The 25730-nt window shown below is 40.2% G+C and overlaps 2 protein-coding genes across 6 annotated transcripts in view; one reads left to right on the top strand and one right to left on the bottom strand.

The window, feature by feature from the left end:
- Nucleotides 1-273, bottom strand: part of ARID4B (AT-rich interaction domain 4B) — a 93251-nt gene extending 92978 nt beyond the window's left edge. For all 3 annotated transcript variants that reach the window (XM_082048502.1, XM_082048506.1, XM_082048505.1), the window contains exon 1: nucleotides 24-273. The gene's annotated coding sequence lies outside the window, so the exon portion shown is untranslated. The remainder of the gene's footprint in view (nucleotides 1-23) is intronic.
- A 368-nt stretch (nucleotides 274-641) lies between these two features.
- Nucleotides 642-25087, top strand: GGPS1 (geranylgeranyl diphosphate synthase 1). 3 transcript variants are annotated; one of them, XM_082048431.1, is made up of 4 exons: nucleotides 644-800; nucleotides 5424-5516; nucleotides 14505-14575; nucleotides 18414-25086. In XM_082048431.1, the coding sequence occupies exons 2-4, from the start codon at nucleotides 5450-5452 to the stop codon at nucleotides 19173-19175; spliced, it is 900 nt and encodes a 299-aa protein (XP_081904557.1). In that variant the 5' UTR covers nucleotides 644-800; nucleotides 5424-5449; the 3' UTR covers nucleotides 19176-25086. The 3 variants fall into 3 exon arrangements, with proteins under 3 accessions (XP_081904558.1, XP_081904557.1, XP_081904559.1); XM_082048432.1 differs by lacking the exon at nucleotides 14505-14575 and having other exon boundaries at nucleotides 642-800; nucleotides 18414-25087; XM_082048433.1 differs by lacking the exons at nucleotides 644-800; nucleotides 14505-14575 and adding an exon at nucleotides 976-997 and having other exon boundaries at nucleotides 18414-25087.
- Nucleotides 25088-25730: the final 643 nt, after the last annotated feature.

Genomic DNA, 25730 nt, shown 5'->3' with positions numbered 1-25730 from the left:
CTTCTCCAGCTCAGCGCCGTTACCTTTGTTCCGCGGCGCCCGCCCGCCCGCCCGCTACTCCCCCGACCGGAGGCGGGGGGGAGCGAAAGGAACGGGGCGAAGCCTCCTCTCAGCTCTGGGCTCCCTCAGCCGGCCTCGGCCCTCGCTCAACGCCCCAGCAACGGCTCTGCTCGCGGCGGCTCCGCGCGGCGTGCGGAGGAGCCGATCCGTCCTGCACGGACCCGGCGGCAGCGGCGGTGACTGCTCGACTCGGAGCCTCTCGGTCCCCCTCCCCCTCCCACACCGACTGACTGACTGACTGACGGACGGGCCAGGACACGCCCCTCACCCCGCCTCCTCCATTGGGTCCCGGCCTGCAGAGCCCGCCCTTCCCTCTGCCTCATTGGCTGTCGCATCGGAAATACTGACATCATTTTTTTCCACTTCTATGGAAACTGAGACTCGGCGCCGAGGGCGCTCATGGGTAACGCTGTTCTCGCTCGCCGCTCGTATGGACCAGAGAAGCGGCTCGGCGCGGCGAGCGGACTACATCTCCCAGGGTGCACCGCGCGCGGCCGCCACGAGGGGCCGGGACCATCGCCGAATGCTAATGAGCCGAAGGGGCCAGGCTGGCGCCTGCGCGGTGGGGTGCTGGTGGCGCATTTTCCCTCAAGAGGGGAAGGTGGCGCCTGGCGGAGCGGAAGGGGGCGGTGCTTTTTTTCGCTCAGTGTCGCTGCCGTCTTCGCCAGCGCTGTTGCCGCTCGTGGAGCGAAGGCTGTTCGGGGTAGCGGGGCGCAGCTCTGGCTGGCGGCGGAGGTGAGGTGAGCAGCGGCTGCCTGGGCTGAGGCTGGGCGCGCGGGGCTGCCCCGTGCCGTCTGTCCGTTAGCCGGCCGTTGGTGGTGGGAGGCGCTGCCGCCGCCCAGTGCAGAGTCTGGGCGGGGGGGAGAGACGCGTGCCTCCGAGGAGCCGGTCCTTCCCCTCTGTGCGGGGTCGGGCGGCGAGGGTGAGCCCAGCTGCGGCGAGAGCGGGTCCCGCGGCCGCCCCGCCCAGGAGGGGCTGGCGGGCTGCCCGGAAGGGGGCCGGGAAGGGGGCTGAAGGGAAGGGGGGCCGGAGCCGGCGGCCGCCGTTAGTGCTGGGCGGTGCCGGCGGGCAGCGGCGTTGTCGCCGGGGCGGGCTGATGGAGCGTTCGGGGGCCGGGGCTGCGCCGCGCTGGCGGCGGGCGGTGCTTCCTTCCCCGGCGGCTGAGCCCGGCTGCCGACAGCGCTGATCAGAAAATGGGGGTGGACAATGGGTAGGGGAGCGAGGAGTCTTCGGTTCTCGGTCTCGCTTTCTCTAAAATGGCGCTGGTGAGGCTGGACTGCTTGCCTTTGAGTTCTGAAAGCACCTAGGGAAGCTCTGCCGCCTCCGTCGCGTTTACATCTCTCAAGTTGAACTCAGGAAAACAAACCCTATTTCCTTTGTTTTGACTATGATGTTTTGGGAAGGGGTTAGGCATCTGCAAGCAGAGTAACAGCTTAACGTTCTTCGTGAAATTTGAGTTTTAACTTGAGAAGCGATTCAGAAGTAGTCAGTTTCTGTCTTTGAGTCAGCCTGCAGCTTGAAAATCCTGCCTGCCTGCTGTCACAGCGTAGTCAGGGGCTCTGACAGCCCAGGTATTGTTGTCTGGCTTCTGTAGCGTGTATGCTCCATTATATCTGGAAATCGTATTAAAATCGAAGAACAATTCCAGCAACAGTATGTTCTTGCTGTCCTGGTGTTAGCGTTGAAATTGCAGCTATGAAAAATTGCTTGTTTCCTTAGCTGCATCTTCGTGGAAAATGTGTGACTATCCTTCCATTTGTGGGAAGTTAACTACCCTGAAGTTGAATACAGGGGTTTGCTTGGTATCAGCCTCGGAGGGGTTATAGAGAGGACTGTGCTAATTAGAATGAGGATGTGAACTAGGGTGACAACTATCTTGTCCAAATTATATTTGGATTAGGAGGTCTGATAGCCCTTTTGAGACAATACACATTCACAACAGTTTCTGTGTATTCTTTCTGAAACAGACCTTTTCATTTCTATCTCCTCGTATTTGGGCCCCTTTTTTTTTTTCCACTGATTACGATGAAATCAGTGTCTCTTTGTGCTAAGTTCTGTGATAGAGCCAATTTGAAAACTTTCTGCATGGTTCTTTTGCACTAGAGCTCTCTCCTCCATTGGTGGTTATCTTTTGTTCTCTGTGTAACTGTGCTGTGATTTGAGCCACTGAGATGATTATGATGCTTTTTAAAACACTGTCTGTATATTGAACCTAGACTATTTTGGTGATCATGTTCCCCTAATTTAGAGGAGCGGGAGAATATTCTGTAGAATGAGATGGAAGGGATGGGGCGAGAAGCCCCAAAGGGAAGACTTTTATTGATATGCAACCTACAATTAATATTACTTGCATCCTCTATAGAAATCTCTTAGACATAGATCATAACCTCAGGTATATTTTTTAGAGTAGTTCCAATTTATGGAAGCTCATGTCACCATCTTATCCTACTGTCTTGTGTGTTTTCAAAGAGATTATTAGAGAGAAGGCTTGCAATGTAAAAGACAGTTCTGCAGGCTCTCTGTTGTGATTGTGTGGACTGTGCCCATAACAGCTGTTCTGTATGCTTATATGGGAATACTGAGAAATAACTGAAAAAATAACTTAGTCATGCATTAATCGAATTTTTACTGGTTTAAAAGGCAAAATGGCCTTAACTGCTTTAGTCTTTTGAATAAGCATACTTGTAATGAATTCTTGCACTTTCAGTAACAAAAGGCTTTGCATTCCCTTTAATGTATTAACTCCTGGCAATGTTACTTTTTATTAGGTTGTGCTGACTGAGATCTTGTCTTTAAATGTCCTCATTGAGAAGACTTTCTGCAGTTGTGTGACTTCTGTAGTAAACTGGACAGTCACTTGGGTAGGAAACACTTAATATCAAGTATTTCCCAAGTGTGTCAAATGTGATAGCTTCATGCAAAGAGCAGTAAAATTACAAGTCTTATATGATGGTATTCTTCCTTATGGGCCTTTAGAAGCAGCTTCATTTACATATTTCTTTATCAAGTGCCACTTTCTTTGTATAAGCTTTGGGGAACTTCTGCTTGCTGTTCTTGCTTTGGTGCATGTATTATATATGTAGCTGCCTGAATAATAAAACTGTTTCTCTTTTCCCTATTGGAGGTTACCTATCACTTAATTTAAAGGTAGCACAGCAGTCTGGAAAAGTTTAACTACAGTGATTTAAACTAAGTTACCATCCATGCTTTGCCTGTTAGAGCATTTTCCCTCCCTTTTATTAAAATGAAAAAAAAAAATCTTGGCACTTTTGGGAGAAGTGCCTGACTAATTTTCTGATGACAAGCAGCATTTCAGGTAGCCTCCTATTAGTTTTTTGCCAAGACATGCAAAGATTTATTTTGATGCTGTGTAGTACTAGCAAATTTCAGTTTCGTTGGAGACTCTGAATATTGTCTTAGTGTCCTACAGGCAGACAAGAAACCTCCTAATTCCCTGAGAGGAGAGGAAGAACTTTAAGATTTACTTTTAAGCAGAAACTTTTACAGGGAAGCAATTCCAGCCCCCAGATGTCTTCCCAGCTCTGTTGGGTAGCTAGGTGCCTCCAATTCTAAACCATCTGTGTGGCTTTTTGACAAATAATAGTCACAAGAGAGTTAAGTTGATAGTCACTCCTTATATCCATCTCTACCAGCTTCTTTCTGCTTAAAACATCTGGAGGTGGACTGTGATAATCTTTATTTCACTTCCTCACTGAAGTCCTTTGAGACTTATTCTTGGTATGTAAGGGTGCAGTTTGACAGCTGACTCTGTGGTAGTGCTATCTTAGAAGTAGTTCCTGTCCCTTCAGTTATACCAACAAGCTGAAAAGAAAATAAGGGAGCTGAGGCTGTCAAATCTGATTTGGATTACGGTGTGGCATGACCGTTCGTTGTGCTGGCACACCATGGGATAGGATGGAAAGGCGATAACTGCTAAGAAACTATGCCAAACTTTCCCAAAAGGTGCAGTCTTAAGAGCATTCTGTTGGTAACCATTTGCTTAAATAGCCTTTCTTGCCCCTGAAGTGCTGATATATTTGATTAATATATACAGTGAAGCAAATAAAGGAATTGATCCAAACCTAAGCTTTGAAAATAGTTATTAATGCAGATCAGTTCCCAAGTTTGGACCACTATAAATATTTGTGGGTGTGGAAGGTGGGAATTGGAGTAGGTGAGCTGTACTGAAAGGGAAAGGTCATGAATGTTGGGAAATACCAGTTTGTTTAGCTAGCTTAAGAAGCAGTGATTCTACTGCTGATCTTTTTAGTTTTTGATGGGAAAGTATTGCTTCATTATTTTGAGCAACTGTGGGACATAGTTTATTCCACTCATGTTAACCACTCCCCTTAGTGTATCTACATTAAAAATGTATCAGTCTGTACTTATAAATATTGCTTTAAAAGTTATTTTTATGGATAATTTATATAACTACTCAGTTGCTCCAGGGGCAAGAGTACATCCTTTCCAGGGTGCTAGCAAGTCACTGAGAAATGATGCAGAAGTATCATGAGACTTCATGCTACTGCTGCAGTTCCTGTCTTAAAATGACATTAGAATTGTTTTGAGCTGCTGCATCTGCAGTGCAGCAAGGAAGGCTAGAGGTGAAAGGACAGAAAATCTATTACAGAAAACAGTCTGAAAAAAATGCAGATATAGATGACCAAAGGTATGTGAAGTGAAACATAATCAATAAAAAAAATTTTGAGCTATGCAGGGAATGGATACTATAAGGTTTGTCATAAGTCTATGATGTATATAGTATATGGAGAAGTGTGTAAAGATGTCTGTGTGCTTAAGCAGAGGCAAGAAAATGGTATATTCCTGCCCTGCCTTCTAAAATAAGATTGAAGAACTCTATCAGAAGGCTGAAGCTAGTGTTAAGCTTATTTAGGTTGCATTGATGCAAGGTATATTTTTTGCTCTTGTGCATCTTCACTTTTGTACGGGGAAAGTGTTTTGGGACATCTAATCAGATTAGTCATACCAGGTTTTGTATGTGCTGAGTGTCTTCTCTAAAGACTTCCAGTCGAGCTTCATTGTTTTGTATGCTAATATCTTGACTGCTTCTCTATCATCTAAGCGCTCCAGTATGTGTAAAAGAGTAAAGAAAGTCCAGAGTTGGTTTAAACTATTATTGAATAATTTTTTAAAAAGTTATTTAATACATGCTTGTTCCTTTTCTGAATGACATGCAAAAAACTTTATGTAGTGAAGGTAGTATTAACTGAATGTGTCATGTTAAAAATTGGAGTATTTGCACCTAACCTTGAAGTCAGCTGACTTTTTATTAATTGTATGCATCTGTTTTTTACTTTCCTAATTTTTGACCTAAATAGTGTTAATAATACTTTCTTTAACAGTGAACTACCTCTTATGAGATAAAGAAATGGATGGAATGGATGAAACATCTAAAAGAATCCTAGAGCCATACCAGTATTTACTTCAACTACCAGGCAAGTTTCTTTGTACTGTTTTGGTTTTAAATATCAACTTTTGTCTCAGGAAGTATAAGCCAAGAAGTTTATCCATTCTTGATTTGTGGATTTAAGAGTAATTAAAAATAGTACTTTTCAGTATTTTGTCTTCCTGTTGTAGAACCACCCTTTTGGTTAGATTGGTACAATAGCTATTGAGTCTGTCTGCAGTGCAAGTAGTATGTGTGTTGCTCTGTTCTCCATTTGGAGTAGCTAACTTGCTAACTTTTTAAAACTGGTAAAGGCAAGTCCTGAAGGCTTGATCCCATTACTTAAAGAACAAAACATTGTCAGCCCTAAGTTTATCTGCTTACTGTACTGAACTCAATGGGTTGTGTGTTGTTTGGGGTTTGTTTGTCCTTTGTTGTTGTTGTTTGTGGGTTTGGGTTTTTTTTGTTGTTGTTGTGTTGTTGTTGCTTTGGTGTTGGGTTTTAGTGGTTTGTGTGTTTTTTTGTTTTGTTTTTTTTGTTTGTTTGTTTTTTGGGTGTGGGTTTTTTGTTTTTTTTTTTTTGGGGGGGGGGTAAAGGGGGGGTGTTTGTTTTGGTTTTAAATAGCCAGCTTCTTCCATGTAATTTATTCTCCCTGGTATATGTAGAGCCAGACATTCTTATGTTTTGGCTGTACCTGGATTGCTTCACTTGAGAGAGAATCAACCAGTCCTTGTGTGGTAGTGGATCAGTAGCAATGCGTACAGATGAAGTTGTCAGTTTTCAGCAGTACCTCTTTTAGCAGAGTTCAGGAGGCAATTTGATAGAGAACTACTGTATGAATATGCCTCTTGGAAGCCTCTTAGCTGACTAAACAGATTGTTTACTGTGGCTCTTACTTGTACATCTAAAGTGTGAGGAAGACGATACAAATTATCAAAGTGACTAGATTTGTAAAAACACTGACGGAACTACTTTGTCATTTGAACTGTTGCATTATTGCCTTCTGTCCAGCTTATATAGTATACTGGTGGAGTTAAGCAAAATACAAAATATGGTAAATATTAAGGAAAATAATTCTAACCAGAATTATGTTGACTGGAGTAGAAGACCGTCTGTCTAGGCAAGTTGCATAATGAATCACAGGCGCAGTACTAACTGGCTTTTGCACATCTGCAACAAGACCTGTATATCAGCAGGGTAGGTCCTGTGGGTCTTAATTCATTATATTTGTGTATAATTAATTTCATTATTACTTGCTACAAATACCCAAGATTGTCTTATCTACATTTGTGATTTCGTTTGTTTTGGCAGTTAGCACTACTTGAGTTGAAAAATAAGAAAAGGAAAGAATTTGGCAGTAATGTGCCTTTTTAATGCCAGAAAGTTCATTTCCTCACAGTATATTTCATTTGGATATGTAAACTGTGTGGTGGTTTTGCTAGAGAACTACCTTGAGAATGAACCTACAATATTCCTGACTGCTTTCTAAGAGCTGGTCCTGGCTAAATTTACTTTCCTCCAATACCAGCTTTAAGTGTGCTTGTTGTTTGGTTAGATTATCTCATATAACCAAGGTATATTGTAACAACTCTGCATCTTTTGCTGATAATTATTTTTTAAGGTATTGTATGTAACAGCAAAAAAAACCCCTCAGCTTTCTACTAGGAAACATACAATAGACTAACAGTGCCAAAAAAAGCTTCCACAGGCAAGTGCTTGACTAATAGCTCTTCAGTTAGCTTTAATTTTAAATTACGCCTCTAGGATGTACACTTAACCTTCCTGTCTTGACTCCTGTGGCTGAATTCCTATACTTTATGAGTTCAACCCTGACCACCCTATAACAATTGTTTATATAATGTTATACTTATTGACAGTGCAAGCATTTTACATACTATTCTACTAAAGTATCATAAACCTGATTGTCCACTTTAACGTCTTGATCTCTTAATTTATTTTGTTTTGGAGAAGGCCGGAGCGAATACACACTTCTCTCTATGCAGAAATTGTGGCTTGATTCAAAAGGGAAGACTTCTCTTAAACTAGGCAGGTAAAAGTGGTGCACCTGTGGAAAAAGCTTTACTGAGTAACAGGTGGAGCAGCAAGGGTTCACAATCTTAGCCGGATGTTTACTGGTTTTGAAACATTGTGGCTTTGCCCAAAGTCAGGTATATGCCAAGTACAGATGAGTAGGAGCCAGTTAACTTGTGTGAACCTTGGAATCAGTATGAGGACTGGTGCTTGGTGAGGGGGGAAAATTTGGCATATGCTAGCTGTTTATAATTAGAGTAGAGCCCAAATGAGATGCCTGAGCTAATCTAACAAGATCTCTCTGAAAGAGGCAGTTTCATTCTGTCCTCTTTATGCTTCTAGCAGTATTCTCCTGCTTCTTAACTTGTGCCAGTTGTCGGCTTGCTAACCAGATGATTAGGTAGTATTAGTCACCTGACCTGTTAAACTTTGCTGATGAATCTTCTTGTCTTGTTAGTGAACTGGTGCAAGGGTGGGGACAAGGAGCCGTTCCTGTGTTGGATCAGCTTGAACTCTGAGGGGCTTTTGCAGAAAGCGTGGCTGAGTGTCAAGCATGGTCCTACAATAATCCAGTTACTTATCTTGTAAGACTAGTTAAAAAACAAACTCTTCAAACTGTGTAGTAACCTTATGAATTAATTTAGATGCATATCAAACTTTGTTTATATAAAAAGGGATTGTGTAACAGTATTAAGGCTCTTTGGAAAAAAAAATAGGTTCCTGCTGATGCTGTCTGTAGTGTAAGAACACGGATTTTTATAATTGTTAAGGTTTAATCTCTCAATGCGAGAGAAAGTTCATTACTCTGATTCCTATTAATGAAATACAGCTCATAATGGTAACACTTGTCTATTTATTTGACTTTAACAGCACTAGGATAGTAATTTCTCTATGCTGAAGGTTGGTTGGTTGTTTTTTTTTACTATGTTACTATTTTAACAGCTAGTATGGTAATTGTTTATTCCTTCCCTCGCAGAATTTAGTGCTTGGGAGAACTTAGATTTTGAAACAGTAACTTTTCCTGTAAACTCTCATTGTATTAGAACATTGCCATACCAGAATATAAGTGTTCTGCCTAATCTAGTATTCTGTCCTTTAGTCTTGTAAACAAAGTGCAATAAACAGGCTTAACTTTCACAAACTCCAATGTGGTTTGTCTCAAAAATGGCCTGATTCACACAGATTATGAATCTTTTATGTCTGAGTGGCTGAGTTAACAGCAGTAGCTGGTTTTGCAGCACTAGGTTGTAAATGGAGCTTCAGTTGCAGTAAAACTGGTATGGTCAACAGCTTGCTTTTGAAAGGAGCGCATTCGGATCCCATTCATGATGGTGCATTGCTCTGGTCTTGGCTGCAGTCTTTCCTAGGCTTGTTTAGCAAGCTAAACAGTCAAGATTGGCTTTTTGTTTTCAGCTTTTTCTGCTGGATTGTTGAATTTGACCAGCTTGGTGAATAAGTGCCACAGAGCATGATGGCTGCTACTGGCACAGCTACATTTGGCTCAGAGGCCTTAACTTGGGCCAGATTCCTGGAGGAGGTTGTAGCTCTTCAGTTCCAGAGATGTCTGGGGGCAACCACTGGGCCAGAAGAAAACTACATCCCTGCCCCTAAAAGGTGTGCAGTGCTAGAAAATGTGTCACCAAGCAAAGGAGCAGTGGATGAGGGTCAGCAGCCTGTACAGCATCAGAAATAACAAAAAGAGCAAGACTCTACAGGTTCAAGAACCTGAAACTTCCAGGTATATTGAAGGAGGGGCAGGAACAGTCTGTGCATATCAGGTTGGGAAGTGGATGCTCCCATAGTGGTGAAGGCTTCTGGCACCAGGAGAAAGACTTCCGCTTTTTCAAGCAGGTGTGCCATTGTGAAATAGGTTCAGTGCACTGGAAGAAGACACATGACTGGAAGCTCTGTATACAACGAAATATCAGATCAGCACCCAGTGGCAGCAGCAGCAGCACCTGACAGTAGTGTGGAGGCTGTATCTGTATCCTACAGGGGACAGGCCTCCATCTGAGCTGCTATCTTAAGGAGGGTTGCTGCTTCTGAGTATCTCTGATCAGGGATGTTATGGAGGGGCTGCCAAGTGTGTTTCACCCTGGGGCTACTTAATACTGCAGCTCTTCCACTCAAGTACTAATGGATATAGCAAGGGGATGTCTGGAGCTTATCAGTCATGAGTACATGGCTTTTGGAATGAGGGTCATGGGCACAGGAAGCCAAATGCCTTTTCTGCGTGATCCTCTACCCCATTCCCTGCACCCTCAAGAGGAACAGACAGATCCTGCCTGTCAACAAATAGTTGCACAGTTGATATTGATAGCAGAGATTTGGATTTTATGACCACGGGATTCCTTCTGCAGATCAAGGACTACTGGGAGGAGATAACATCCACCTACCCAAGTCAGGGCAAAAGTATCTCACCCAACAGGATGAGCAACCTGGAGAGAAGGGACATGAACTAGAAATTTCAATAGAGGGAAATGACTATCCACAATCAAGTAAGGAAATGGTGAAGTTGCAAACAAAGAGTATAGGCTGATGTGGACAAGAGACCCCTTGTAATCACCAGGGCACAGCTGAAGGCAACCCATCCCAGGTGTATGTGCTCAAACATGGAAGCAGGAACAGGACAACATGATGGGGGAAGCTCTCACTTTTTCTGAGGAATCTACAGGAACAAGTGCCCCTGAAGTGCATCTACATAAATGCATATGGCATAGGGAATAAACAGAAGAAGTTTGAGATCTGCATGCAGTTGCAGGGCTGCAGTTTCATTGGCGTATCTGATGTGGGATTGCTCACAGAGCTGGAATGCTGCAGTGCATGTTTATGGGCTGCCTAGGAAGGTAAGGAGTGGGAGTTATCTTTTATATAAAAGAACAGCAAAACTGCATGGAGCTCTGCCTTCAGTTGGAAGCCTGTTGACTGTTTGAGTTAATATTAGAGGGCAGATCAATGGGGGTGACACTATACTCTGTGTTTGCTAAAGACCACCTGAGCAGGAAGAAATAGCTGAGGCCTTAAGGCAGTTGGAAGGTGACTCATTTACAGACCATGGTCCTCATGAGAGACTTCAGCTGCTTCAGTATTTGGTAGAAGCAGCAGCACAGCTGGGCACAGACAATCCAGAAGGTTTTTGGAATGCATTGATGACATTTGCTAACACAGGTGATCAAGAAGCTGATGAAGTAAGGCATTATGGTGGACCTCACACTTAGAAACAAGGAAGAGTTGATTAGGACACAAAGACTGGGGGCAACTTTGGCTGTGGTGACCATGGGATGGTGGCATTCAGGATCCTGAGAGAGGGAAAAAGGCAAAAATCAGGATTACAACCCTGGACTAGTTAAGCCTATTTTGAACAAAGGAGTTAAAATTGACAGTTCTACAGTGACCTTAATCTGTCATAAGTGGCTGCCCTGGTTTAAAAGTGTATGGACATGCTCTCCTTGCTTGTCTTCCTGCAGCTTGCTTACCCTGCCTCTGGTGTTCTTGTAGCTGTGTGGGGAGGTCTGCTTGGGGACTTTATCTATTTAGCCCTAATCCATCAGAGGGCAGAGTTACAGATGAAACTGTACAATATAGCTGAGATAATGTGGTAGTTTGCTTCCTCCAGAAGGGCAGTGTCCCATCCCCAGCTCTCAGCATCTGCTGCTTACCCTGTATGGACTCTGGCAGACCCGCTTGATAAGCTGAGTCGGTACATAAAGCTGGCAGAAAGCTAACCTAGTAAAAACGGGCAGTTTTCTGCTGGGGTAATGAGTTGAATTAGCTTAGTAAGGCTCTAATGAGGGCTAGGTTAATAGTCCCTCTGCTCTTTCCCATGCTGTTCTAGCCCTTTTATGTACCCTCACTCTGAGTGGGGTGCTGCCCTAAAGGCATAGTTTGTGGTCACTTTAATGCAGCAAGAGTGAAGAAATACTAATCAGGAGCATGTGCAGAGCTGGCGGTCTGTGGGTTTTGGGTTTGTACCCTGTCACAAGAACAATTGTGTATATAGGCAGTAATCAGGCTGATTTTTTTTTTTTTTTTTTGAGAAGTAACTCATCTGTCTAAGGAGGTGGGAGGGATTGTCTTCAGTACATCTTTAATCTAACTTGATCTTTGCTTCAAGGATAAGGGGTTTACATTCTTATTTGCAGAAGGAATTTTATTCAGAGTGAATCTATTATGTTCTGAATATTTTTTTTCTTGTCTTTTCCACGGAGCATTACTAAGGAGAAGAGCATTCTGTAGTTGCTGTTTGATTTGGGTAATATTGGGATCTTAAGCATATGAAACCAAATGCTTTTAGTGTAACTTTTATCAAAGCTTGGTTCAATAATGTCTGTTATTGTAGCTCTATACAGCTGGTAGAGATTTTAATTTTGGAAGTTAGACCTCTATATTCTTCAGTTTTACAGTAGCCTGCTTAGAATAATTAACAGAGCAGTGGCATGTGACAGTGAGGAAACTGGATAGTTCTGCCAGTGTTAAGTTTTACTCCTTTTAATTTTGTCCCAATGTTCCTGGATTGTTGTCTTCTCTAGTTTGGGAAGAGGAGAGATGTGGCAAGGAACGGAGGTTTCTGCATCTAGGCTTTCAAGACCAGTATTAGAGGGGCTTGGTTTATTGTCATCATAGCATGGCTGTAGGCATAAAATATGCATTCAGAAAATTGCTGTGATGTCACAGACCAGGTAGGATTGACTTCAGACCAAGACAAAATAGCATTTATGTAGCAGTAACATTCCTTTAAAGGGGATCACAAAAGCAAATCTGCACCTGTAAAAGGAAGATTCATGTTTCACAATACGGATAGTGACTTTTCCTTGAATAGTCAGTGTCTAGACAGCATTGCTAGTCAAGGTAGACAAGTCTAATAATTCAAATGCTGTCTGTACTAAGGAACTGAAATTGCTAAAATCAATGTGTATGTTAATCCATTTGAAGTGTGTGTTAGTAGCTATGTTCCTTATGATGAAAGAACACTTGTTGCTGAACATCCAGCATTCCATAAGCATACTTTCTAGGAAACACATTCAGAAAAACAGAGTTAGCTGCTTAATGTAGTAGGCATTGTCTGTGTCACTATAACTTAGAAGTGAATATACAGCTATAGATAAGGAACACATCTGTAGTGTTATGTTATCTCTGAGGGGGTTTCTTTATGGATGTACTGAAATATTTGTTAATACTTAACTGGCAAGCCATAGAATTTGGCAGATGTTTGGAACAGTTACTCAAAATTTTTGAGCAATCTTTTCTCCTGAGTTAACTCATGCAATGATTTTAAAATAAAATAGTGAGGCTCTGGTGATTACAAGTGTGTGGTGAGTCAAATCAGGGAATCAATCTGGCCAAAATCTGATCTAATGACATCAGGAAAAGTGGGGGCGGGGGGCTGAGTGTCTAAAGTGTTTCAAATCCTTAGCATCTGTAGATGTTGTGAGAAGCAGGTCTAACTTGAATTAGCGGTGGTACTTTAATATAAGAGATTTTAAACTCTTGAGTGCTACTCTGATTTTGTCTTAAAATTTGAGCTCTTGTTACCTATGTTAGTTTCTTCTAATGCGATCCAAAAGATGGTAGTGATGTGAAGCAGTGGAAATCTTTGGGAACTGAGACAAATTGAAGCCTGTTGAGCCAGGGAGGAAGATTATCACCCTTGTACAGAGCCCAAACCACAAAGCTATTGCTCACCTGGTGACAGCTTAATTAGAAAGGGAAAAATATTCAGTCCAGTTTCTTCAGGGTATATTACTGCAACTGAATCTATTTTTATTTTTCTGTTCTGTATGTGCTGGTCACGCAGCAATAAAGAAGCCTTGGGGAGAGATTCAAATGTTGGCATTTCTTTAGTGCTATGTGCAAGATGGCATCATCAACATGAGGACTCATATTGCAGAATTATGTGTCTCAGATGTTGAGACAAATAATATGAAACCCACTGTCTAGGTTGTACTGCTTTGAAGTTTATTTAAAACTTTTTTCCAAAGGCCTTGTTGATGTAAGCTACATATGCAGAGCTGTTTGTTTAAACCTGTCTTGCAGTTATTTGAAGATCTTATACGTAGCTGAGCTTGTCAAAGTTCAGAGCAGCATTGTCTCAGTGTGGGTATGGGGTGACTGTATTTCATATTGATCATTAGTAGATACTGAATAAATATTCATATGTGACTCCTAGCAATTTATTAAAGAAAGCTGGCATCAACAATTTATTGGCACATAGGTTAACTTCTACTAAAATTAACTTCATAATGTAAAATATATCTGGATTCAATAGTAATGGTTATTTTACCACTAAACTTGGACTTTTGATCTTGTCTTTCATTCCTGTGAAACAGGGTGACTGCTTGGCTCCACCCAAATAGATTTAGCCAAAGCAGAACAAATGCTGTCATTTGTAGGTTGACTTCTCACGTATAAGATAAATGCCTGAATTCTTGGAAAGTTCTGTTGTGTCCAGAATTTTCTGTTCAGATTTTCCTTTAGTTATTTAATAAGTATGTCAACTGTCACTTTCATGCTCTACAAATGGCCAGTAGCAAGTGAAACTATAGGAGAAAGACCTAAAACTTGAGAGAAATAGATATTCAACAGATATCCATATCTTCAACTAATAATGAATCATAACTGAAACTTCTTAATCTGTTACATATGCAAATCCAAAATGCTTGGCAAACTAGGGCTTGCTTTCAGAAGCAGTAGGCTGGTCTGTATAGGTTACCAACATACTCAGGATAACTTACCAATTAAACTGCCAGAACTAAATACAGTAATCTGTAAACAGGTGCTCTGCACATTACTGTGAAATGTTTAAACTGAAGTTGCTGATAATTGTGATGTTTATATAATGAGGAAACAAGCTGCATACTTACTATATTTTGTGCTTTCAAATGCTCACGCTGATCAGCTTACTGGTCTCAAGTCAGCTGTAGTTAAGACAAACTCTTGTCCCTAATAATAAGCTTTATATGATTTTTTTTTCTTTCTTTTATAAATGCCTGTAATGTTTTTATTGTAGGTAAGCAAGTGAGAACCAAACTGTCACAGGCTTTTAATCACTGGCTGAATGTTCCAGAAGATAAAATACAGGTACTGGCTAATTATTTTTACCAGGCTGTTACCTTTCTTCCAAGACTACTGATAACAGATGATTCTCTTATATAGTATAAGTGATCTAGAAATCTTAAATGCACTAGTCTGAACATATTGAAGTAAACTTTCAGGAAAACAGCTTTAGTGCAAAGCTTTGACTGTAATGTAACACTAAAGAAATTACTTCCATGACTTGTCTTATGTAGAATAGTTACTTCCTTCCAAGTGTGCTCAATCTTCTTAAGTTGTAGACAAGCAGCTACCATTGTTACCCATTTAACAATAACTCAATTATTAACACTATTTTCAATGACTCACAAACAAAGCTAAACAGTTACCTTGTAAACTACACAAATGTAGTGGTTGAAAATAAAATCTTATGATTTTGACACCAGAATTTCAAAGCAGTTAAGTCAACTTTATAAACCACTTCTTGTTCTGGACCTAAAACTGTGGTTGTCTTATACAGTCTAGAGTCCTTATTCCCCAGTGAGAAGCATTAGGCTAGGAATTCTCATTTTCTTTTTGCTTTTCTTTTGGACATATCTGTACAAGATGTATGGCTGTGTATTTAAACACTACGGCTTGTAAAATGATAAATTATTCTCTTGGTTGGACTACAGTTTTACCAAACTGCATATCAGGGGTGGCAAAGGTTCTCTGTATCAAAAAAAAAGAAGTAAGGAATTAAAATAACCAATTATGTTTTTTTGACTATTACCCAGCTGGTCCCTAGTTATTTTCATTAGCTGTAGGCAGAAGTACCTTTAGAGTTTGTGAAGGAGCCCTCTTTAGGGTGGCCTAAGAGTGATGCTTCATAGTCCTCAAGTAGCAAAATAGCAGAAGTGATTTAAAAAGTGAAGGAAGAGGCTGTATTCATCATCTAGTAATTATTTTCTATTTTTCAACCTGCCTATATAAATTCTTAGCCAGATTTATTCTGGCTAGACACTTCTTACCCATTGTGCTTAGCTACATATCCAAATAAAATGTATTATATAGTAACCTGTGTATTGTATGTATGGGTTTAGTCTAAAATCATAGATCAGAATTCAAACTGGAGGAAGCCTCTGGAAGTTACCTAGGACAAGCCATGCTTTAAGCAGGGCTTGTTTTGCAGCTACTTTAGGCTTCTGGAGGCCTTGCTGAGTTTTGACCATGTGAAGATGTAGATTCTGCAGCCCCTTTGGGCCTGTAGTTTTCCTGTGCTGAGCCCCTTCCATGATAACAAACTCTTCCATTCTGTCCAGTTGGGATTTCTTATGCTGCAGTCTGATTGTTGCTCTTGCCGTTTTGCTTAGCACCTATGGCAGTCTAGGCCTGTCATTTCTAGCTCAGTTTATACCATGACAGTGTACTATAGTAAGCTAAACCTGCAGTGCCTCTGTGCGAGCAGAAGTTACCAGTTTTACCTGTCACTTTTAAACTGATAATCCTGTAACGGTTACTGAAAACTTAGACCACATGTTCTGGTTATCTTTATGAAGAAAACTGATGCTTTAATGTTTCCTTTACCACTTAAGCTATTTGTGATGGAACTGTAATATTTTTATTCTTCAGGTCATTTGAGGACAAAAGCAAGATGCTGGCATCTTTTAATCTGCATCCTGCAACAATTATTACTGCTTTTGTGCATACTTGTACTAATTTTAATAACTTAAATTTGAGGTCTGCAGTACCACCTCTAGTCATGTTTTTGACATCTCTGATAATCTTCTTGAGATGTCCCAGTTTCTAGCAGCCTGATTCCCTTCCAGCTCTTTGTATTTCTTTTATTAAAAATCTGAATTCTGGCACTCCTTATAGAACATTCTTTTACCTTAGGTCATTTGTTTTCATGTAGTATATTTAGATGAATAGAGTTGAGGATACTGTTTCTTGGTAGTTGATTTACTATTGGCTGCCACCGTTTCATTTTTTTCCCAGTCCAGTGGTCTTATTTTTTTTTCCCCACACTCGCTGCATCTCTAGCACTCACCTGATGCTGCACTGAGACATGTCAGCTTGTTGAATTAGATACACTGGGTTTGTCAGATAAATGTCTTCTCAGAAGGCAGTGCAATGGCCTAGAACAGGGCCAAGCAAATTCTAAAGCTACTGTGCAAATAAGGAGGTAGAAATTTGTGTGTTGGAGTGATAGTGCAGCCACTGATTAGATAGACTTAGGTTGTTAGAAAGCATAACACTGCACTGCTTCTTCAGTTTTCATTATGAAGAGCAGTCTTCTCATTTCCTTAGGCTACTTCCTGATGTCTTCTAAAATAACCTTTTTATGCTGTCTTAACTTTCAACTTTAAAGCATTTTGACACTGTCTTAAGTTCACAAGATAACTTAATTGAAACACAGAGTCATGAAGCACTGCTATTTCAATTACACAAGTCTAGAAGCTGCAAAAGTTCATGAAACTGACAGTGATATGAAATAGGTTAGCAAGAGAAATCCTAGAATAGGCTTATCCAAGGAATTCACAGGATACATGGGAACTTTCCTGATAGTATTGAGAATGATGTAGTGGACTAAAGGAATATTTGGACAAATAGACATGCAAAGTTGCTTTCATTAAGTACTCTATCTGATTTAAAGTCAATGGACAACAACATATCTTTACAGGTCAAAGTAGGGCTCATTTCTAGCTGGTAGATGAGTCATTAGTGTTTAAGTAGGTGCTTCTTGCAGTCATATCTTGGACAAACAATTAGACTGCTGGGTTTGGGGATTTAGTCTTTGGGAGGGTGGTTGCTGAACAGTAGGTGACTTGCTGCTGAAGAAAGTGCTTGCAGTCAAGTCTCCTTTTCTGACAGCACCCACCGCATAGAACCATGCTAGGTACTTGCCGCTATTTAATGGTGGCCTTGCTATTTTTTTAAAAGCAGTTGAGTGCAATGTTTGTAGCTAGCAAGTGTAATTCGTTCATTAGCATTAAAATATATTAATCAGATGTGTTTTGCAGTGAGTTTATAGATTATGCAGTTTATGTGCCTAAATTTATTTCCATTTAGGGAAGTGGTAAATATACTTGTACCTTGTGTAGCAGCTGTACAATAAAAGCAGTATGTAGCCTTGAAACTCTTCATTTCTTGTTGAATCGCCCTGCTTAGGGATTATTAAATTTCACTTTTAGTCAAGCGTAGTCAGCTGCAAGCTTGATGTTCTGAACAGTTTATTCTGTACCTCAGGTGGTGTATGATATTGGTCTACCTAATAACAAGTAATAAGTGTGTAGAAAGCTTCCCAAAATAGGTTGTAGCTGTTGCCTTTCTCCCAAGGACTTTCCAAATGATGTTTCAGAGAGAATAGTCTGTCCTTTAAGAGCTCAGTACTCAAGAAAACTACAAAAAGTGTGGGGAAAGAAAGATGAACTGTCTCCACTTACCAAAACAAGGTTTGAGAGACAAATATGTTAATGGATGATACCTGACACTCAAGAACTGACACTGGGAGATACCGGGTTAGTGCGTCTAAACTTAGTTGCTTTTTTTCCCCCCTCTCTTCATGTTTCTAATAAGTTCCTGCATGACTCCTAGAGCAGGGTGTATTTTAGAATTGCAGCAACAGTGAAGAGGAGCATTCATGTGGAAACACTTCAGGGAGTAAGTTCACTTGGAATCTGAAAACATTACACAAAATGCAGAGCACATGATCCAGGATTTAAAGCAAACCAGATGATGAAAAGAATCATAAATCTGCATTAATTGTAAAAGCAAGCAGTCTAAAGGGGAACCTTAGTGATGGAGAATATAATGCTTTAAAACCTTATCCATTTTAACTAAGGTCTTACAAAACTGCACGTTAAATTACAGTGGCAGGCTGAATAATTTTCTTTTCTTGTAATAGGTTATCATTGAAGTGACAGAGATGTTGCACAATGCAAGCCTACTTGTGGATGATATTGAAGATAACTCGAAGCTACGACGGGGCTTTCCAGTGGCACACAGTATCTATGGAATTCCATCTGTAATCAACTGTGCTAATTATGTGTATTTCCTTGGCTTAGAGAAGGTTTTAACCCTTGATCATCCAGATGCTGTTAAAGTTTTTACCTGTCAACTTCTGGAACTCCATAAAGGCCAAGGCTTGGATATTTACTGGAGGGATACTTACACCTGTCCTACAGAAGCTGAATATAAAGCTATGGTACTGCAAAAGACAGGTGGTCTCTTTGGATTAGCTGTAGGCCTCATGCAGCTGTTCTCAAATTATAAAAAAGACTTAAAGCCACTTCTTAACACACTTGGCCTCTTCTTCCAAATAAGAGATGACTATGCCAACTTGCACTCCAAAGAATATAGTGAAAACAAGAGTTTTTGTGAAGACCTAACTGAGGGCAAGTTCTCATTCCCAACCATTCATGCCATTTGGTCAAGACCTGAAAGTACTCAGGTGCAAAACATCTTACGTCAAAGAACAGAAAACATAGATATCAAAAAATACTGTGTACATTACCTTGAAAATGTGGGTTCCTTTGAGTACACTCGGAATACCTTGAAAGAGCTTGAATCTGAAGCCTATAAACAAATTGAATCACTTGGGGGAAACCCTGAGCTTGTAGCACTAGTTGAACAGCTGAGCAAAATGTTCAAAGAAACTGAAAATTAAAAACTTAATTCCTGGGGTGTATTAAAACTTTTTAAAATGGGAAAACAAGCAGACTATCTGAGAGGTGTGATAATCAGTCTTGCTTAAAACTCTTCTAGCCACATTACAGAAATTGCTGTTAAATACAATTTGTCACTGAGTATTAAAATATATACCCTGTTATCTATACAATCATAACTGTAACTGCTTACAGATGGCTTTGTTAAAGCAGATGTGCTAGAACTGAAACAAGTTTTGAATCTAAATGTGATAATCTTTACATAATCATAATATTATTTCAGGCCTAAAACTCATAACTTTAACCAGGCTAGTGTAGATTTCTGGCTGAAATGGTGTTAAATTAAATGGGACTGACCTGACTGTATTGTGCATTTTCAAACAATGCTCTAGTAAACCAAAATGTACAATCTTAAGTAACAAAAGAAGATACTTGCAACCACAATGCACATGAAACTGTTGTGTGATGTTTCAAAGTTAGACTTCGGAAGATCAAATGGATCAGCATACTAAGTTCTAAAATGAATATCTTATCCAGATTGAGGATATTTTCAGGGTAATGCAAATTATGAAAGAATCTTATTTGCATATAAACAGTCTGAAAATGTAGCTTTATAAAGATTTCTAAATACCTTAAAGAAAAGATTCCATTGCATCAGCAAAGCATAAATTTGTTCCTGATTCAAGCTTTGCAGTGAATAATTTTGATTGGCTGGTTTTAAATTTTTACACTGTCAATGATTTTGTAGCCAGGGACTTAAATCTATGCATTGGAGCTCATATGTGTAACTGTAAATAACAACATAGTAAGCTGCAACAAAAACAGAATGAGATTCACACCAGGTAACTTCAGGACACCATAATTGGTGCAGTTCTCTTTAATCTCTGTTTATAACTGAGAGAGGCTTCCAGGAGCTGTTTCATAGTTCATACTGCATTCCTGTTCTGAGTTGCTATCTGGAGGCATGTTATAGGTCTCTCCAAAGAGAAATTCTGTAATTTTTTGGTAAAACCAAGTACAGCATCTTATTCTACAAGCTATAATACCATTTCAGTTTTGTTTAAATAATTGCTTAATTAGTGCTTTAAAATTATGTACACAAACATACTGAAATAGACCTGGAATTGAGTGCTAGATTTGAGGAGGGAGTGCTCATATGTGACATAACATTCTGCTTATCTATTTATATAAATATATATGTGTGTGTGTGTATATATATATATATATGTATGTAAAGGTGAACAAAATGTAAGCCGAGATGGTGGTTTCTTCTTGGCTGGGCTCACTTCAATCAGGTTCTGTTCCCTTAGTCTTCACAGTTACATGAAGCTTTTCTTTGGTGTAGGGAGGTAATGGTTTGGATCAAAGGTAGGACTGGTGCTATCAGTGGTGGTGTTAGCTCAAGCATGACCTCAAAATAAATGGCCAGAGGTCCTGTGCTTTTGAAAGCTGAAGGACAGTTTTATGCAGGTGTTTATTTACAGTGCCTGGAAAGCAGGGAGAGTCATGGCCTCAATCCACTGAGCAAACTAACTGAAGAAGGTTGCTGTAATGTCTTCTGTGGTCAGCCTTAAGATTCTTCTGAAAGGGATCAAGCATGAAAGAATTCAGGATGACTGCTTTCAGTCAGACCTAGTTATGGATGATAGCCTATCCCTGTTACCTACATGCTGAGGAGGAGTCTTTGTCTGCTCTATAACAAGGCATGGAATAATAGCCTTTTTGCTGAATGGACTTGGTTGCCAGGACTAAATAGCTTGAGGTTAGTGAAAGGTGGAGTTTTTTTAATGTTAATGACAGTTAATTGTATTTTTTTTTAATAACTTGCAGTGCTTAGTAAACCTGGGAATTTTTAATACTTCATGAGAAAATACTGTCTGAAGTACAATGTTTATTTTGTGCCATGTCTTGGAAGTTGCTAAGGTCTGTTGCAGCTGGTGTTGAAGGGGAGAGCACTGGAAAAACTATTGTCAGGAGAATCTCCTAGTCCTACTGTGAAATATATTCTTGTGCCTATTGGGATGTTGTAACTAACATATACAATGCAAAGTGCAGTCAGTGCCATTTCACATCTACTCAGTTGCTGGACGTAAACAGTTCCGTGTAATCAAACTTTCATGATTAGGTAGCTCTTTAGAAAGTTCATAGAAAGTTTTTAGAAGTTTATAGAAAATTTCTCTATTATCTGAGACTTATATGTTGTCACTTCTTTGATTCATTCTAGCAACTCACTCCAATATTTATTCTAATACCATATCTTGTAGAATATGCCTTCATTAACACAGGAGAAAGTACCTTGGAAGCTTTTCCACTGTAGGCCCCTTAAACTGAAGATGAGTAAGAAGGGAAAAGTGTCCCCAGGAAAGAAAGCTTGACCAACAAGAAACCATGCAGGTCTGTCTTACTGTTCTGCCTTTCAAGGCTTTTGATACTGGTATTCAAAGCATACCTTGAAGGTATATTTGAAAAGACCCAGATGCAGAGTATTATTATTCTTCACTTTGGTTAGGATAAAATGAGGTCTCTGATGGTTTTTCTTGATGTATGCAGGAGCTGGAAGAGGCTGGGATCTTTTCCCCCTCATCTGTTAAGCAGGTAGAGTATATTTAAGTATTAAGCATCAGCAGTGATGGTGCTCTATAGTCAAGGTACATTTCATATTTTGTGCCATAAAATGAGACTGTGCATCTTCCTCTGTATTCTCCAATATTAACTCTGGTACAGGCTCCTGGAGTTAAGCCATGTTAGGAAAATCACTTCCTTAAAGCAGCATGAGAATTCTTGTCTGCAGAATTAGTTTAGTTGTGTAAGTGCTACTCTGTTGCTATGCCTCCCTCAACACAGGGAGTAGGGTTTATTCTTGATCTTCACAAGAGACGCATTGCTGTGGAATGGCAATGTGGAATTGCAAGTGGAAATGCCTGTGGGGAAATAAAGGGGATGCTGGTTTCAATATCAGTCCATTTGCGCCAGAACTGTTCCCGTTATTGTCTTCCTTCCATTGCAAACAAGTCCTACTTTGATCAGGGGGTTTAGCTCTTGCATTGTATATAAAGAGGGAGGCAAATACTCGTCAGTCTCCAGCTTTTCCCCCTAACCTCGATCTGTTTTCTCATTGTGTACTTGCTTGGGTGTAAATGAATGTTGGCACCTGTCTCTGAGTGGCCAATTATTGGATGGGTCCTCGTCTCTGCTTCTTCAAAGGTTGATGTTATCCCCATCCATTCTGGTGAAAACTGCATCATTTCGGTATTTTCTGAAGGAGATGGCTTGTCTTCTACCTCTCCCTTAGAGCTCAGGCTTTTCAGGTGCCACTAACTGCAGCTTTGTATGTATCAGCCAGTTGGTGATACAGCCTAAAAATGTTCATGACAGTGGGAAGGTAGCTGTCAATACTTCTTTATGCCTCCAGCTTCATGGTTGATTTTGCTAATTATGAAATATTGAAATGCCTCCATGTGATAGGGAAATTTCCTATATTAATGGCTTCTTTCCCCAGTTACTGTTAAAATGCTAACATGGTATAAAAACATGAGATTTGTCTGTTATTTCTTTTTCACCTTATATAGAACTGGTTTGAACTCTGTGTCTTTAGGATTGAATTGGGCCAGGCTTTTATTCATGTGCAAGAACTATATAGGTGTCTATTGCTCCTCTTTGTTCTGTCTTAATCTTATAATTTTACATTTCAGGTTTGATATTTACCATATTCTTTGTATTATTTGCTCGGTACTTTCATTGTCATTCTTGTATTTTCTCAGCTATATTTCTGTTCTGCTACTAATACCGTAGCACACACAATACTATCAAACTTGGTTTTGATCCTGAACAAAAAAAAAATATTTTGGGTCTGCTTTTGAAACATTAAATCTTGGCTCATCATATGTCTTCAGAAAAGTAATCCAATATTTTCTGTGATCCTGAAATGCCAAACTTTTTTTCCAATAAGCTAAACCCTGTAATGTATTTTATATTGCCATAAATTATTTTTGTCCCATTTAGCTTGAGCTCCTTTCCCTCTGCTAGCTGTCTCCTTTTAACACCTAGTTTGCTTTGGTGGTAATGTTCACTAGGCCTTTCTGTGAAACAACTCGCTAGCCCTGGGGCAGAGGAGTTAATTTTCATTTGAGTTAATGAATTATCCCACTCAGCAAGAGCCTGATGAATGTTGGAGCTGGCAAGTGGACAGAGGCAAGAACAGAGCCAGGGAAAGGGTTGAAGAGAATAAGAAAACCCATTTTAGGCTCCAAGGGCTGCCTCACTTTATTTCACCTCATTTTACAGCATCTCCTTCACTTTGTTAGAAAAGGCTAAGAATGCAGTTGGTTCACCTGAACTTATTGTCTTGCTTTCCAAATGGAATGTAAGAGATATTAAAGTTAACTATTTATTTTGATAGTTATTTATGTAACTTGAATATATCATCTTAAGGTTTTGATTAAAGGTGAAGATTGTTTCATTACTGTATTTTTCTTTAACAATTTTTCTATTCTTGAAGCCAGGGAAACATAATCTGCTATGTGCCTACTTGGCTTGATTGCTACCTCACATTAAACATCCTTCCTGAATAACTTTTAGCATAGCTGAGAACCTGAGTTCACCATTTCTGCAGCATTATTTTTAATTACTTTAGAAGGTACCTTTGTGAGTGGCTAGGAACAATACATGATTCATTAATTCATTTTCAAGCATATTATCTGCAAACGTTATAGTGAAGATGCAGGTTAAACCACATGAATCCTGATCTGTGTGTCCTGTGGAACAAGTAAGTTCTCGCTTAACTCACTGGAAAGGTAATTTACCAGGCATCTGTTTACTACAGCATTGAACTTAATCTCTTGTATTTTACACCAACCAAAATGAATGTTCACTAAATTCTGAAGTTAAATCTTTTTTCATTTAGGTGTTCATAAAACGCAGAAGTTGCAATTCTAGGTAATGAGGTGAAAATGCTAAGTTCCTCTACTTTTTCTTATTATCATTGGGACTGCCCTGTTTCTTGTCAAGTACATTGCATAAACTATAGCTGTTTGATTACAGTGCTAAAGCGGAAGAAACAATAAATAGAATGAACTAAATTGTGCTATTGTCATTTTAGAAATAATAAATTTGGCAACATGCATGTAGATTCTGAGAATGGCTGAATTACCTATCAAACATGCTGCTGGCATTAGAAAGACAGTGAAAAGTATTTTCTTGTTTTCAACACCTTTCCTGATCATGTTGTTAAACACAGTGGAGCATATGCTAAAGTTTGTACTCTGGAACAGTGAGTGAGTCAGACAAGGAGAGCACGGAGAGTTACTTTCCATGTTTTGGCAGTTGTACCACTGTCTGTGTAGGACCAGCACCACTTGGAGCTGGAACAGATCGTTCAAGGGTGCCCTCTGCGGGAGATGAATGGGCGGGCTCAGGAGCTCAGATGAGACAGCAGCACCACCGAAGATGTAGAAGAAGAACTAGGGTATCTGTTGTCTGTTGTGGGGTTTTTTGTTGGTTTGGTTGGGGTTTTTTTCAGGACATTATTTGGCCTAAGAAAACACATTACATTTGGCAAAGGAAGGCTCTAAGGTAAAGGCACAGAGATCTTCACTGGAATGCACCTTCAGGGAGCCAGATGATAAAGCAGCACCCTCAAAGCCTGTTCCTTGAAGATGCAAGCCATCAGTGTGCCAAGGAATTCATGTATTATCCATGTTACTTTGATTTCGATTGTACCAGTGTTACAGAAATCAAGTACAGGTATTTGGCAATCAATATCACAGAATCAGAGCAAAGGGTACTGATATGCTGCCTGCCAGAAGAGTGGACAGAATTATAATAGATATAAAATGCAATAGAATCAGTGGCACAGTGCTGAAATAGCTTCTTCATTACTGTCATGATTGATTCAGTCTCTGTGGTCTCAAAATTAAAATTATATTGTTTCAGTTGTTATGAGACCTTTAAATGTGAAGCCCATCAGAGATGAACAAATATGGAAAACATCAACCAGGGTACTTGGATTTCCTTACCCCAGAACTGTGAAACTGAAGAGCTCTTAACTAAATTCCTGTGCCCCAGCAGTTGCTATGTAAAGGATAGAGTCACATGTTTCAGTTTTTGCTGTTAATCTACACACATTGGACACCTCAATTTTTTTTTTTTTAAGCTGTGTTCTGTACTTGTTGTGGTTTTTCTCTGGATTCGCTTCCACTTAATTGATATTTTTCTCACATAGTGGATGTTGAAATAAATTCAGCAGCAACTGTAGCAGCGCCAAGAAGCTGCATAAAACCACGCAGCACCTTAGTTGCACCAGGGGACCTTGCTGCTGCTTGCTCTGGCATCTATGTTTCTAGTCACTGTCTCCCAAGAAGAGTGCTCCAGCCTTCAAAGGTGGCCTTACTGCTTTTGTTCAATGTGCAGCTTGCATTCAGGTAGAAGAATGTGTATTGCTTGCTTCTAAATGTACAAAGAAAGCTGGATATCCCTGATGTTGATTCAAACTAACCGCTGGTTTGATCCCAAAGCGGCCCAGCCAGCATAGCCTGACAAGATCTGGTCCTGTGAACCTG

Source organism: Streptopelia decaocto, assembly GCF_964273445.1.
Source record: "Streptopelia decaocto genome assembly, chromosome: 3".
In the NCBI taxonomy this organism is placed as follows: domain Eukaryota; kingdom Metazoa; phylum Chordata; class Aves; order Columbiformes; family Columbidae; genus Streptopelia; species Streptopelia decaocto.
Note: the sequence above shows the minus strand (reverse complement) of the source record. Positions and strands in the feature narration are given on the sequence as shown.

Bases quoted from the DNA above. Each gene is read 5' to 3' on its own strand.
- GGPS1 (XM_082048431.1), top strand. From the start codon at position 5,450: ATGGATGGAATGGATGAAACATCTAAAAGAATCCTAGAGCCATACCAG. The intron at 5,517-14,504 runs GCAAGTTTCTTT...TTTTTATTGTAG, and splicing joins GTATTTACTTCAACTACCAG to GTAAGCAAGTGAGAACCAAA. The intron at 14,576-18,413 runs GTACTGGCTAAT...TTCTTGTAATAG, and splicing joins TTCCAGAAGATAAAATACAG to GTTATCATTGAAGTGACAGA.